We start from the raw sequence: 16725 nt of genomic DNA, 5'->3' as shown, positions 1-16725 counted from the left end.
ACTTCGACAGTCATTTCAAAATTCTAAATGCAGGTACACAATGCATGGTCTTCCACATGAATGAGGGAGTTTCACAGGTTTATTAGCCTCAAAACTTGTCACACAACCATCATGAAAAGGTTAAGAACTATATTGCAGCTGCTCATTAAAGACTCTCAGAGATACAATGCTATTATTGTTCATTAAATTCTGAAGATAAACTTCCATCTGCGAACTCTAACACAGTATCAGAACATCACTTACACAACAACTCAAATTATGTAGGTCTTATTAGATATAGATTTAGAGATCAATATCAAGGTAAGTATTAAGTTTTGCATTTCCACATAATTAAATGTACTAAGATTTAACCTCTCCACAGTAAATCCTACTAGGTATTAGCTGTATGGGAAATAGATATTGAAAACCAATAGAGGCCAAAAGTCTGAATCTCATAATTCTTCACTACCTTCTGCCAGCTATGCCCACTAGACAGGTATTTGTATCTCCTCTGGAATATGCCTGTCTTCTGAGGTGACATCTAACATTAGGAAACCCACAAACAGTTGGTACTTGTTTAAAAAGCCTCAAAAATAACTTCCAAAAAATTGTTAATATTCATCCTGTAGACAGACACCAAGCTCAGCAAAAGAGGTGCTGCTCCTGAGAATGGAGCAAGACATTTCTATCCCAGCCTATTAAGAGGACTATGCTGGAGCAAATAACCACACTTAGCCCATGGAGAGCCCCAGATCAGAACAAGAGGATATTTTCTAAAGGAAGCTGCAGCCTACAGAGATCCCACAGGTGCTTCTGACAGGAACTATAGTTCATGGAGTCCCCTCACACTGGAATAGAAACAAAGTGTGAAGAGGAAGCAACAGCAGAGTAGAGGTTTTATGGACTAATGGCAACTCCCCATTTCCCTCTGTGCCACTCCAGAGCCAGGACAAAAAGAGTTGAGCCTCGGAAAGAGCGGGCATCTCTGCTCATGGAGATCTCAAAACAGAGCACTTGACTTCCTTATATTACCTTAGGCATTTCCAGTTTGCTCCCAACAGCTGTGAAGTACACCATGAAAATACAGATGCAATACTGCAAACTTATTATTTTTGAGCAGACTTCTATGTTTCATATCCTATAGTTTTGTTCACATATTGAGCAAACATAGCTATGTGCTCTGGAGTTTGTTTTCCCTATAAAAAAAATTTAAAACTCCTAGAGTATACAACATTTCTCTTGTTGCTGAGAGTATCAGATGGAAGCGTAAGAATCCATAAAAAAGGAAATGTCACATTTTGCAGAAAGAAATTAGACTGATTTAACGTTACTCAACAACCTCATGTTGGCCAATACTCAATTCCCTGGGATCTTAAGATGTGAAGCTTCTGACTGAATTGAAAAATTAACAGCTTCATCTTTGAATAAGCTGTGAGTAAAATAATCATCAAATGAGGCTTTCTACTTAAAGAAAAAAGTTTTGCCTTTAACAACAAATCACATGCTCATAGATACTTAGCAGTAATAAAATAATTAAAGCAAGAACACTTGAGGACACTATACAAAGACATATGATAACAGAAGTTCGAATGTAGACACTATGCTAATGCTATAAAAGACCTTGAAAATTAAATGCAATTCCTGAACATGTTATTCTGTTCTGTCAGTCCCAATAAGAGCCTGAAACTCCCATAAATTGACTATCTCAAATATAAAGCAGAAAAAGGATTCTCTATCTAGTACTTGCTTCACAGGAAATGGAATGTTTCTTGAAGTCTGAGAAGCAGCCACATAATTGAACAGTAATATCCAAATTTAAGGCACTGAAGGTGAAAATGTTGTAAAACAGTGAGCAAAGCTCCAAGATACTTTCTGCACTTCTACATTGAACAGAAGTACTACATATGGATATCAAACATATTTTCACCTTTTCTTAAAGCCCAACTGAAAAATTCACAAGTTATATATCTGCAAAGACATCCCAAAGGCTCTTCAAGCAACACTAAAACAGCTCTGAAAGAGTTAACATGCAATTAAGTGATAGACATTACCACCTTCACAGAACAGCTCTAGTTAAAGCAAACGAGTTCTCTGACATGCTTCATAGCACAACCATAGTCTAAGAAAAATCTATCAGGAAAAATTATCCACCAGCAACGCTGCTTTAGTCTGTGATTCATGAGTCAACAACTCACAGTGACTGTCACAGCTACTGAGTGAACACAAAGCTTTCAAACCATGAAAACAAGGAGACACTGGAATACCATCCAGACTGTAGGTGATAACCTGTAACTAATGTTATTGTATGCTTTCCTGTGAGGACACAATGAAACGTTCAAGTCCCAGGGACAAAATATACGGCCAACATATTTCTCAAATTTGAGCTTTATGTGAAAAGTTGTAGAAGCTTAATACCTTATACACAAGCTGTATTAAGTATTTTTAAATCAAAAGGAAGCCTCCAAACTGTTAAGATGAATAGTTAGGGATATTTGTCCTTTCAATGAAAGAGCTCAGTCTATATTTGTAATGTATCATAGCAAGATAACTCCACTAAGAATTGCACACTGAAAGCTTTTGTTCAGCGGCAATTTCAGCCCAGCACTCAGCATTAACAGCAGCAATGACAGAAGAAATGGTTTACCCATACCCCTCCCAGCTTTCCCAAAAGCAGCCTACAGTTGAAAGTAACGCTGAAATTTCTTCCTACTTCTAGTTGGCAAGAAATACTTTATATGGCAATACTGTTCATAAAGGTACTAGTCTTCAAAACCAGGTATCTACTGAAAAGTAGATATCAAAGTATCAAAGTCCTAAGATCAAAGAGACCAAGATAAAAGCTTTGCCCCAGTAACCATCTCCCTTGCATTGGTTAAGTATCACAACATTACATTCTACTCAGCTAGCTTGCTATTTATCATGTAATTCCTTGGCAAGATGCTTGTTCCAAATGCATATATTATCAAAGTGTCTCTCATTTCTGCTGGATACATGTAATTTAGATTAACCTAAGCTAACTGACAGCCATAGACTTCTTCCTTCTTCCCATTTTCCCATTTTCATATTTTTGATTTAAAAAGTAAGACATTCAGATTTTCTATGGCAGTAGCACCAAAGTAAATCTGCTAGGTTTTGCTCATTTTTAATCTTAATCACAGCTGAGACAAAGTAGAAGGTTTTCCAACAGCTCAGAGTTCACTATTGTTGTAACAGGACATGAAATAAAACAAGGTGCATGCTGGAACTTCTAAGGTGAAAAGAAGGGCAGTTTATTTTCAAACTCCAATATTTATAAACTTTCAAAAATGACAGTGGATTGGAGGATGAAATTGCCACCTCTCCAATGACACTGGTCAAACCAACAGTTCATCCACTTTCTCCTCTTCCAGAAAAGAATGCAAAAACAAACATTATTTACATGAAAGTGTGTGAGAACTCCATTACAAAAAATGTAAATATCAGAGGGCTTTGAAGAACTTAGAAGAATAGGGCAACACACAATAGGGCTATCTATCATTGTGCAGTACTGGAGTAAATTAAAAAAAAAAGTGCAGTTGATATTCAGGATGGCAATTGATAAACTTCACCTGTGATTTAGGGGGAGAAAAGGAAGTTGGAAGTTATTTCAATTTAAGTAACAAAAAGTGAGAAGTTTTACCTTTAGAGGTCGAATAGCTTCACAAGCTTTTGTCCACCAGCTTTTCTCAATAGACTCCAGATGCCTCTCTCTCCTTCGAAGCGTCCTTAACCTCTCTTCTAGTTGCTGTAACGTCCGTCTATCCCTCGATGACAGAGGACGACCATCTCTGCACTGATTACAAAAGAGTGCAAAAGATCAAGAATCACCAAATCAAGAAAATAGACTTGACAGCTACTTAAATTATTTACAACAACTCTAAAGAATTACTAGTATATAATTCATGCATGTATAATTTCTATGACTATCAAGAGCATGAAGCGCAGAAGTCACAAGCTGCAACAAGAGGAATTCCTATTAGGTGGCAGAAATCACTTTTCATTATAAAAATTTTCAAAAACTTTAACAGGGTGGATGGTCTCCATTGTTAGAAATAGTTTAAAAGCACAGTCATTATCCAAATAACCTGATCTAACTTGAAAGAGGTCCACATTTTGTGTGGAGGGTTGAACATGGTGATTTTCAGGTCACTTCCCATTAAATTCCATGATTAAGCCTACATATCCAACTCAGCACTTATTTTCTTTCCAGCATTCCACTTTATACTCTTATGTTTCTTGAGCAAGAAACATAGGTCAGATAAGAGGCAGCATCACCCAAGAATTAGGTGAATGTAACAGATAGTTTGATCATTATGTTTAGGAAAGTATTTTAATTTTGAGCCTTTACACTGAGCAGGAACCATTACACTCCACTGTAAAGTGAGCAGCACATCCTTACATCTCAGTTCTGCTATAAGCAAAAGCAACAAAATGGGCATTAGGGAGCTGAACCAAAATTGTTTCTAACACTGATGCTTGTGTATTACAAACTCATCCTTGGAAAACAAAAGATTCTTTTATAGTAGGAAATGCACTAAAATGATATTTTAAAGTCTTGAAATTCCTTATTAATTTACCTCTTATTTTAAAGGATCCTTCCTACAATTAATATAACAGTTTATACCACCGAGGAAAAAAAATTAAATTTGTCAAAAAGGCTATGACTACATCATAGGTGTACGTAACACTTAAATTGGAGATTACAATGTACTTTTAATATGAACACAAGTACTATACCCTGTATAGCACCTCTGTGACTTAAAAATGACTTTTTGACAACAGTTCAAGCTTCAATTATTTAAGACTAATGAAATAAATCTACCTGATGCACTAACAGTAAAAGAACACACTACATATTGAATCTCAGTAGCATACCTTCACACTTCTAGTTTTTACTGTATAGTAGTCTCAGTAACACTTTCTTCACAACTTAATGCATAAATAACTGAAGAACTAAGATTTTCATTACAGAATGCAGCAGAATCCTGACCAGAACCCATAACCCAAGAAAAATTAGTTTGCACTAAAGGTCATATTAAAATATAAACATAAACTAAGAACTTCCTAGTTTTTGAACCTAAAGTTTTGCCAGACTGAACAATAAGACCAGTTGCATGCCAATTACCATAATCAGACAAGGTCTTCCATAATAAGTAATGATCCACTTGTCACAGCTTTCTCATTTTTCTCATATTGATTCCAGTAAGGGATGCCTTTGTGCTGTAGTGCTTTGTGCAAAACCAAAACACGATTATTTAAACAGACTACTTTTTAGATTTCTTTATTCAACAAATTGTCTAGAACACTGAAGATGCCCACACTGTAGAGGTAAGCCAAGTATCAAGGGAAGTCTGTTGGAACTGCTTCAACATCTCTAAGGTCTACTACCACAGAGCATATAACAGCACAGATGGACTGCCAGGAGGGAAGGGGGGCACCTCAATGTCACTTTTCCCAATCAAGGCTGTAAAAACACTGGTCAAGGCATTATCTGAAATGAGTTGAAAAAAGAGGCAGAACATTCTCCCCTATCATCTTGTAGGTAAAGAAATCTTACCCTCCTTTGGCTTGCACTCAGATTGTTAAAAGTGTCTTGCTTATATGAGGCACAGCATTCCCATTAGCTCCAAAACCATAATGGGTTTACAAATAGTGTTCCTAGGGATATTTAAGACTTAGAACAGCTTTCCATCTGTATGCTTTCCTAAAGAAATTATTTATAACAGCAAGGTACATTAACTGGGAAGCAAGAATATCTGGAGCTGTTATTTATTCATAAAGATGATTAATAGTTTGATGAATCTAAATCATGACAGCTCTTTGTAGCAAGTATCCAGTGTTAACTATGCTGCATTGAGTAAATCATCAAACTGGATGCTGTTTCTGATAGCAGACTAAGTGAGGTTAATATCTACAAAGCATCTCTTCCATCCAAGCAGGCCTGGAGAAGGTTGAGTTTAATTTGTTAACACTTATTAGCTAGACAGAAATAACTACTGCTGCAGGACTGACACAAAGAATGTAATTGCTGCTACACAAGTGACTACACGTCTTTCAAAGTAACTCAAATAACTGCAAGCTCTTAATTTCTTACTTGCTATTCTTTCTGGAACAGACTCTACAGCATGACCATGAACTAGTAAGCAAGGAAAAAAAATCATTAAGAAAGTGACAACAGTGAAGACCTTACCTTGGATTTAATCCTCAATAAATGTTGTTCTACTTCTTCAATATCTTCAGTGTTCTCCAAACGTTCATAAGATGCACTGGTAGTTCCCTTAATCAAGTTCAGAGGCAAAGCTGACATACCATAAGCCTTAAATAAAAAGGAAATATACATACTCAAATTTTCTGCCATATATTTTCATCTGATAAGGCTGCTCTATGTTGTACAGCTATGAGGCAGCACAAATGGGTGTTTCTTTCATCCCATCTCTTACTAAGGCATCCAATTCCCCTCCTCTTTTGTGCAAAACATAAACATGGGATGCAAATTCCAGCATCCCACATCATTACAGTGGTACTTAAGTGTCTCATGACTACTCAGACAACTATTAAGATTTCATATAAGCACAGAACATGGATGATTTATTAAACTAGTCCTTGTTTTTTTGTAAATCACATAGCTTCCAGAAACGCTAACCTTCCCACTTCAGATCAAAATCAACATTTTGTGCAATACAGAAACATCTAGAAATTGAACATTAGTAGTTTTAGAAGCAAAGCATACACAACTTCTTTGCAGCCAGTAGTGTTCAAGTTGTTTTTGAATAAAATTGAGTTGAAAGTACCAAATTTACTAAAACCAAAATTCTGCAGTAAAAAGGCAGTAAAAGCTACGTGAACATCTGAACTCAGCTACATTCCAAGACTGCTTAGACAACCATTCATAAATTTTCTCAGAATTTATTCCTCATTATAAATTCTGTCATTCAAAGTGTTTTGCCAGCTTCTACATCAACAGTGCATCCAGATTTTTCCAATGCAAAGTCCATAAGCTTAAGTCCACTAACGAAAAGAAACATATTTGAGGCAAGGTAAACAATCAAATGGCACTACTTTCTCTCTGTTACCCTGCGATTATGACAGATCAAAGCCAAGATCAGAAGTTACTCCAGGCAGTTCAGAGACATTAGCCATAAGCTTGTAATTTGTTTATTGTGGATGATATGTTGCTCTTAGTGCAGAGCTCAGCAGGAAGATTTTCCAGCAATTAACACACACAATTTTATTGGAGTCTGATATCTGAACACTGGCTAACTTCAGAGAACCGCTTAGGTTAAAAAAGACCTCTAAGATTATCCAGTTCAACCAGTAAGCTAATACTCCCAAGTCCACCACTAAACCATGCCCCTGAGAGGCATGTCTACAAGTCTTTTCAATATTTCCAGAAGTTTGAAGAGCAGTTTTCACAGAAATACCACTTCCTCCTTCAAGCACAGCTTTACATTTTCTACTGAGAATAGATCCAACACAAATGCTAGTGTGTTAAAAATGTCACCATACATGCTGTCACATCATGAGTTTTCTGCACACAAGACACGATTTGACCTGCTTAGAAACCTACTTGGACATACTAAAGTCTCATGCACTGAACCCAGAGCAAGGCACTGCCTGTTTCTGATTGTATTTTTGAATATGCCATAACTTAGCCTGGGCTTGACAACTGTCTGTAAATGTGTGTCAGCTCTCCCTTCAGATCACCTCCTTTGAGAGTATTAAGTATATAAGCTGCTTTGCCACCCACATGAGGCTGCAGATATTGTCTACCTAGACTTCAGCAAAGCCTTCAACACCATATCTCATAGCACTCCCTTGGAAAAGCCAGCAGCCTACAGCTTAGACAGGAGCACTCTGCTGGGTTAAGAACTGGCTGGATGGCCAGGCCCAGAGACAGGCGGTGAACGGCGCTGCATCCGGCTGGCAGCCATGGTGTCCCCCAGGAATTTGTGTTGTCCCCAGTTCTGTTTCATGTCTTGATTAATGATCTGGGTGAGGGGAGTTAGTCAACCATCAGCAAATTTGCAAATGACAACAAGCTGGGGGAGAATGTTCATCTGCTGGAGGGTAGGAGGGCTCTGCAGAGGGACCTGGATTGACCTGATGGGCTCAATCCAATGATGTGAAGTTTAACAATACCAGGTTCCAGGTCCCGCACTTTGGCCACAACAAACCCCTGCTGTGCTACAGGCTGGGGACAGAGTGATTTGACAGTGGCCAGGCAGAATGGGACATGGGGGTATTGATGGACCGACAGCTGAACATGAGCCAGGGTATGCCCAGGTGGCCAAGAAAGCCAATGGCATCCTGGCCTGTGTCAGCAAGAGTGTGGCCAGCAGGACCAGATTATGTCCCTGTACTCAGCAGTGGTGAGGCTGCACCTCCAGCGCTGTATCCAGTTCTGGGCACCCAATTTAGGAAGGCTGCCGAGATGCTGAAATGTGTCCAGGGAAGGGCAACAAAGCTGGTGAAGGGTCTAGAAACGTACATCCTATGAGAAGCATCTGAGGGAGCTGGGGCTCTTTAGCCTAGAGAGAAGGAGATTCAGGGGAGACTTTATCTCTACAATTCCCTGAAAGGAGGCTGTAGCCAGGTGAGGATCACCTCTCTTCTCCCAGGCCACTAGTGTCAGGACAAGAGAACACTGCACCAAGGGAAGTTTAGGACATAAGGAAGAAGTTCTTCACAGAAAGGCGACTGGACATTGGAATGGGCTGCCCAGGGAGGTGGTGGAGTGACCGTCCCTGGAGGTGCTCAAGAAAGGACTAGATGTGGCACTTGGTGCTATGGTCTAGCTGACAAGGTGGTGTTAGGTCATAGGTTGGACTTGATCTCAAAGATCTTTCCCAACATAGCTGATTCTGTGATTCTGTAAAAAGCACTCTCCTACAATTCTCTTCTCTAGACCAAACAAATTCCTTCAGTTTTCATTTATGGGTTGCCCTCTACAAATTTGTAATCATGTCCATAAAGTGTTCATTGGAGTCTCTGTTTCATAAACAGGGGACCAAAACCAGACAATTTCCAGATGTGGCTTTGGAAGTGCCAAGTACCATGACACCATCTACTCTCTTGCTGAGGCAAGCCCTGGACACTGTCTGTATTTCTGCTGCAAGGCACACTGCAGGATCATGCTCACCTTGCTGCCCACTAGGACTTCCAGGTCACTTCCAGCAGAACCATCTCCCAGCTGATCAGACCCAAGCACTAACTGTTTGCTTGCAATAAACCCATTGCAAGAAACTACCTTAAGATCTGCTAAACCTGATGTCATTCTTGTTGGCCCAATACTCTCATCAGTCAACGTCTCTATCGTGGCTCTTTGTTCTATCTACTTCTCTCAGTTTGACATTTCTCAAACTATATGATTACTCAACCCCATCACCCCGATCATTTGTGAGGACTAAACAGTATTGGGCCCATACTGACTCCAAAGAGCTCACTCAGGTCACTAGCAGTGTAACTACAGAATTTAGGGGACATGTGAACACCGTACAACATTGTCAACTAGAGGGCAAGTCACAATTTACCTGAGGTCCCTCTCTGGAACACAAAACATTTCTAGCCAGTGCCAGTATGCGGAAACATGTAAGACATTACTATAACAATGTGCCTGAACAATTTTACAAACCTGAGCTTAGAAGTAATTAGATTTCAACATCTGAGGTTTCCACCTGTTCTTCAAACAGCTAACATATCAATTAACATAGCAAGTATTCACTCTATGAAACAGTTAAGAAATAAAATCCAGGGCTTTAAAGCTTAGTCTAAGTATCTACAGAGAAAAATACAACTCTCAAAGTGATGCATTGTTTTGCTGTTTTTGAAAATGTGAACTACATACTTGAACATCAAGCTTGCTCCAGTGATAAAGGCTGTCTAAGGTCCTTCCCTGAATACAGAAGATGCTAATAGTAAGATGATTATGCAAGTAAAGCTCCCATCATCAGTGTGGGAAAAGAACACATTGGTCCTTCAAGACAATAATATGTAGAATGAAGGACAGAAAAATGAGTCATCCCATGTGATGTGTCACAGGTCTGAACAGAAGCTGTATTAGCTCATTTTCAGGGCTGCATTTCCCTTCAGGCTGATAAAGAAGTTCAAAGTTTCCCTGGACAAAGTTTTAATCCCTTGGGTGAGTACAAGTGTTAAATTATTCAAGGACTATTGTTAGGCATCCGCAACTTAACAAGCAAATAATGCATTGAGGATAGCAAAGGAAAACAAACCAAAGATGCACACTACAACCAAGAGAGGTCTTAGTCCTGAAACAAACTGTGGGTTCAAAGTTTGAAATATGAATCAAAACATATCAAAATGAGCCTTTAAAGCAGTTAACACAAGTTAACTGATGTACATGAATTTACATAAAACAAACAATTAATTATTGACATATTTATACCACTGAAACAACAGATTCCAGGACTTATTTTTAGACAATTTTTTGGTCTAGAATTGTTAAATCAAATGAGAGACACTACCAAAGAGTAAGTAACCAGACATCCAAATGTACAGTCAATTACAGTATACATGCAGTTTTGTAACACAGGCTCTTAAAAATGAACTGAGTCTGGTACCAAACACCAAGTGTTCAGGCTGGTATCTGATAACACATATTGCAAGGATATGTCTCTAAGGCCTCAGGCTCTATCTCTGCTCTTGCTTAGATGCCAGATCAGCTTCACTGAAACCACATTTTTGAGTAGAAAAATAATCTCAATTTATAGTTAAACCAACTTATTTTAGAGACATCTCCGGTCTCTCAAATTACCACAAGTGCTCAATGTAAGAGACCACCACTATCATTTAGCTTAAGGGCTGGAAAGCCAAATCCTAAGAGCTCACTACCTACTAACTACAAGTGTCTTGTTCTCATTTGAGCTTCTGTCCAGAGGCATCTCTGGATAGATGAAGTTTTTACTTATAGACCTTTTGAAGCATAAGGCCTTCTACTCTAAAGGATAAGAAGAAAAACACAGAACAACATACTGCAACAGAAAACCCAGCTTCCCAACCTATGAGAACAGTCTAAACAAAGCTTTTGAGACTCCTGTCATATTTGTTACTCATGGAAGTGGTAGTTCAGTCAGACAGTAATTTGAACATAGATCCATCTACAGGAAGAGCCTGTGACTCCCACGAATGCAACAAATAGATCAGTACCTTTATGCAGTACCAGTTGGCACTGAAGAGCAGCAAGAAGCATGCTCTACTTGTTCTCTGAGCATGCCACTCAACACAAATAAAATCCATGCTCCAGACAGAGCATTTGATACCTTATGAGAAACTACATAAGCATTGTGACTAATTTCCTTAATCTCCACTTCTCCCAGGTCCCTTTCCTTCTCATCCTGCAGCAGATTCAGCCACTCTCACATCATTCACAGTTAGGATTTAGAAGGAAGAGTTGCTGTTCTGATTCTTAGCAGACTCAGCATGTTGCAACACTTGAGGCTTGCCACACCCACATAACCCGCGGCCAGATAAGGGAAGTCTTTCTTATTACTTGCCCGCCATGCTGATAATAGTCACTCAGAAACAGAAACCAGAACATAAGTGAGGTTGCAACAAGTTGTAAAATCATGTTTTACTGAAGTTGTTGCATCAAGCAACTACTTCAAGGATAAACTCAAGTATTAAAAAGATCCAGAAAGGTTTTCCACTGGAAACTATAACCTCTAGTGTAAGATTTCAAAATTGCACAAACTTTGAAAGAATATCACTTAAAGGGAATGTTAAGGTGGGAACATCTAATCATCAACCATATCAGCCATAAGTGCATAGATAGCTGAGAGGAAGACAGCAAACCACATTAAAATTAATATACTAAATGACTTTAAAATAGAGTTAAATGACTTAAAGCTGAACACCTACCACAAAAAAGCCTGAAGCCATCAGGCATTATACTTTAAATGGAAGTTGATTATGTTTTATTTTCTTATCTGCTATGTTCAGCTAATAAGATATGATCAAATGATTAACCTGTGGCCCAAACAGGATAATCACTCCTTGTTAGAGATCAAACAGAACAAGTAGGTTGTTTCTCATCAGCTTGGTGCACAACCAGAACCAAAAAAAAGATAGCTTAACAGCTCTTCCTGGTTAAAGATATTTAAGAAATAAACTTGTGATTTCAATAAATTATTGAAAAGTACTTATGTAGCATATCAGAAAGACTTCTTACACCATTTATTATTAGGGGGTCTATATATCATGCAAGTGGCTTTAAGGTGGTTATCACTGAGGTTTTTAAGAGATGTCTATCAAGTCTTGGGCAAGAAGTGTAGAAATAAATATTGACAAACATTTCTTGCACAGCAGTGCCCTCTAGCGAAGTCACATAAAAAGCCAAATTAAAAAGAGAATTCTTATAACCACTGTATAAAAGACAACAGAAATGTTCTCAGCTTTAAAGACACAAATATTCATATTCCTATTTTCTTACAACAGCTTATTTCAATACTTCACCTCAAAGCATGACCATGAAAGACAAAATGTTCAGTTCTACCAACCAGACTGACAAAAATGCATCTATTCAAGTTAGAAACAGCTGAACTATTTCAATATATGCAGTATTTAAGAAATACAGTCAACTATGAGCTAATTTTCTTTAATACAAATGCCCCAGTTAAAAACCCCCTCCATTTAAATAATTATTTTGGTATAGAAGATGCTTTTATATACTAGTAGCTTAATTAGCTTTTTATTTCAATTATGCTAGCCACGAGGGAAGTCACAGGACACCTTCTACCCTTCACAACAATTGACACAATTCAGCTGCTTATATTGAACAGTTTCCTATGGATACAAGGCATTCTTGCCAGCATTGCTTCTGACTGAGCACACTGGTCAGTCCAATTTAACAGCCTCAAGGGAGGTGCACTTTCAGGTGTCACACCAACCCAAGCAACACTGAGTTTGTGTAAGAGGAACTGGGACTCCACTTTGATTGAAACTGTACCTTCTCTGTGCAGCTTGACTGCACAGCTCTCCTGAAAAGTAATCTGACCTTCCAAGGACTCATCACCTGCTTTCTTCTAAAGCCATGTCTCCCGTCTCTGACTACCTACTCACACTATCATTCAAAAATAAAAATTGGAATTCAACAATCTTATTTCCAGAACATCATTAAGCATGGCAAATAATAACAGCAGTTTATACATCTTCCCTTAAATTATGAGGGGTAAAGGAGAAAGCCTACTAAATGCATTTGAAGATGGCAAACTCTCTCATGGACAGTTGGCTATCTGCTTCCTCTAAAAATGTCATGCCATACATCTTCAAAAGTCATTCAACGTGTTATCTGGTAAAAATTCAGTTTTTCATAAGAAGTTCTAGCATCCAGTCTTCAGCTGCTATGAGAGCACATAACTTTTGAATAATATTGTTATAAAAAACATCTCAAACTGTGTAACAGATTGACCAAACAGGTTCACCATGGCAATTCTTGCATGATCTGCAGTACTCAACATGAATCTTGCACTGAGCACTTGTTTCTCCATTTCTCTATTCTTCATCCCTACAGTATCCAGCTATGCATTCACCTTCATTTCTCATGATGTTTTCTCTCCACCATACAGACTCACTATTTGTCAGTGTTCAAGTGGACAAAAAATGCTGTCAAAGTTTCTAGGATACAGAAGCCAAATACAACAGCCTCTATAATACAGATGTTCTACTACACACTGTGAACTTGTGCTTGCTGGACAAAACATCTGTGAAAGAGTTAATTCTGCTTCAGTTACAATACTGATCAGAATTATTCTGCCTAGCTGTCACCTTCTATACTGCCCCATCAGGCTTAGAAAAGCATTAAAAACCAAAAGATTAACCTACTTTCCAATTCTAAAATTTTCAAGTACAAAACAAATTTATCCACCAGCTTAATACCTACAGTTCTCCAACAGTATAGTAGGAATCAGGCTGATAAAACAACCATCAAATGGTTTTGTTATTTTGGTTATTTACTACTTCACAGAGAAGTGAACATAATGAAAGAATTACATTTCTATTTCAGAATTGGTATTGAAGTGATTAAATAGTAATGACAATGAATTGATGAATCTCAATTTCTCAATAGCTGTTTGACATCTCTTTAAAAGAATATCACTAGTGAATGAGTGCTTTTAAGGTTAGGCAGATTTTAAATGGTTTTAAGCTCTTTGATTGTTAATAACATCAACTGCAGAAAAGTAAATCATAATCCAGGCAAAAATTAGGTGTGAAAAGGTCATCACATTTGTGAGTAGACAAGCTAAGCTTTCTAACATTTCTTCTTTCAGGATGGGGAAAAAAGGAGCATTTTATAGTTCCATAAGAAATCAAATAACGCTTATGAAATGTTTGGAAAAACTACAAAGCCAATTATAATCATCCTTCAAGGACATGCTAAGTGAGATGCACAAGATCACTCAAAAATTAATCTGCCTATTGTTGTATGAGCAACTCATTATTCTGTCTCAAATTCAAATAGCAACCTGGAGCTGACAACAACTATTGTTTTAATACCTAAGGCCATGTAGAACCATTTCAATGAAAAACACGTTAATGAAAGAATAGATGCAAACTACATCATCTGTGAAACTGTTTCAAATTCTCCTCCAGCCAAAACCAGCATAGCACTGCAGGCCTAATTTATAATTTTCTTGTTACTATTCTGTATTTATAGACATAGAAAGCTGTCAGTATAAATCATCACGGTCATGGATTTGCAGAGCCCTCCTGAAGATCACCTATTAACATGTTTTACAAAACAATTTTGAGTATCAAGCATTGTACATCAGTACTATACATTACATAATGCCAAAAAAGTAGACTTTGTGTTAAAACTTGAAAATTAAAAGCAACTACCAATGAAGGATTGTGTTGAGAATTGAGACATATCAAGACATACATCTAAATAATGTTGTTAATTTAAACACTGCATGTACTTGAGAAAATGAAATATGTTTATGCTCTTGCCAGTAATATTAATGTATCAAGTGAACATTTGTAGACTTCATCTATATTATTCACCTATGCTATTTGACTTTTTTCCCCTTAAAGAGTTAAAAATTTAGCATATACAAGTTGCATCTTTCTTGTCCCTTCCTAGTCTTCCAAACAGTCAATTAAAACCAAGAAAACATTATTCTTTGGTGCATTCAGCAGGGAAATCCAACATGAAGTTTTAGTATTATATTCTAAAAAGACATACTAAAAAGTATCAGCTCAAAGTCAGTCAAAAGAAGCATAACTGCAGCTTTTATATTTTTACATCCATTTACAGAACAAAGTAACTTTGCTTTTCGTCCAACCAAGTTGCAAAGCTACAAAATAAAGCAAAAAGAAATTTGTATTACTTAGACTAAGAACAGGTATTAAAAGTTTGGTTGTTCCCCTACTCTGAATTGGCAGTCTCCCTTTCACTTACCCAATGAGCTTCTGAAAATTGCCACCTATCAAAGTACTTCAAAGCTATTACTATCTTCTGACAGAATAATCTTGCACAAACTAGCAGTTATTAACACATAACTACTTATTTTCTGACATGGCGTAGTTTTTCAACAAAGTGCCCAGTGCACTTTTTGAAACACTAGTTGTACTGAGGTGAATAAATCATAGCAAGAATCTCTAATAAATCTTTTGGTTTTTTCCACAAATTAACCGCTGTGATGGAATAAAGAGTTGTCCAACATGAGCTAAATAAGGGTTTAACAGTAAAACCAGTACTGAAGAAAAAATTAATCCAATAAAGAACCAATCTTACAGTCAATCATTGTCACCTCAACCCTTTCATAGGCTAGACCCAAGCTTAAAGAGAAGACACCTCACACCATGAGGTACAACACAATGTGACCCATTGGTACCACTGTAAACCCTGCAGATCCACACAGCAGAATGCCTGAGGTTTGGATGGACTCTGGAGGTCATCCAGTCCAACACCTCTGCCCAAGCAGGGTCCCCTAGAGCTGCTTGTCCAAGACCATGTACATATGGCTCTTGAGTATCTGCAAGAGGAGACTCCACAATCTCTCTAAGCAACCTGTGCCAGTGGTCAGACACCTGCAGAGTGTTTCAGCTTGTGCCCTCTGCTCTGGTCCCATCCCTAGGTACCAGTGAACACAGCCCAGCTCCATACTCTTTGTACTGCTCCTTCAGATGCTTGCACGTGTTAAGACTTCACCTAAGTTGTCTTTTTGTTTTGGCTGACAGTCCTGGCACCCAGACCTTCTTCATATGAGGAAAGTGCCTTGATTATCTTTGCAGGCCTTCACCAGTTTCCCTCCTGCAGCTCCATCTCTCTCATACTGAGAAGACAAGAACTCCAGATGTGGTCTCACCAAGGCTGAGAATAAAAGCAGAGTCACCAACAACCTGCTGGCAATACTCCTCCTAGTGCACTGCAGGATACCACTGGCCTTCTCCCAGCAAGAGTACATTCCTGGCTCATGGTTAACTTGGCGTCCACCAGAACTCCCAGTCTCAGAGCTGCTTTTCTCCTGAGTGCTTCCCCTGGATATGCACACATACATTCCTCTTCAGCTTTGCATGTTCTCTTGCTGAATTTGATTATGTTCCTGTCAGCCCATTTCTCCAGCCTAGCAAGGTCCCTCTGGACAGCTCCAATATAAACTCCAGAGGGCATTCTCCCAGTTCTGTGTGTAGTCTGCTGAGGGTTCTCCCCCATCATCCTGATCATTAATGAAAACATTGAACAGGACTGGAACCAGTATCAATCCCTGG

The 16725-nt window shown here is 38.3% G+C and overlaps 1 protein-coding gene across 1 annotated transcript in view; it reads right to left on the bottom strand.

Annotated features, from left to right (window-relative positions):
• The window catches only part of LMBRD1 (LMBR1 domain containing 1), a 68254-nt gene that overhangs the window by 22733 nt on the left and 28796 nt on the right, over positions 1-16725 (bottom strand). The window contains exons 8-9 of the mRNA XM_030944972.1: positions 6188-6313; positions 3638-3790 (exon numbers count right to left, since the gene is read on the bottom strand). Of these exons, the coding sequence (XP_030800832.1) occupies positions 3638-3790; positions 6188-6313 (279 nt within the window). The remainder of the gene's footprint in view (positions 1-3637; positions 3791-6187; positions 6314-16725) is intronic.

Source organism: Camarhynchus parvulus, chromosome 3, assembly GCF_901933205.1.
Source record: "Camarhynchus parvulus chromosome 3, STF_HiC, whole genome shotgun sequence".
NCBI classification, from domain to species: Eukaryota; Metazoa; Chordata; class Aves; order Passeriformes; family Thraupidae; genus Camarhynchus; species Camarhynchus parvulus.
Note: the sequence above shows the minus strand (reverse complement) of the source record. Positions and strands in the feature narration are given on the sequence as shown.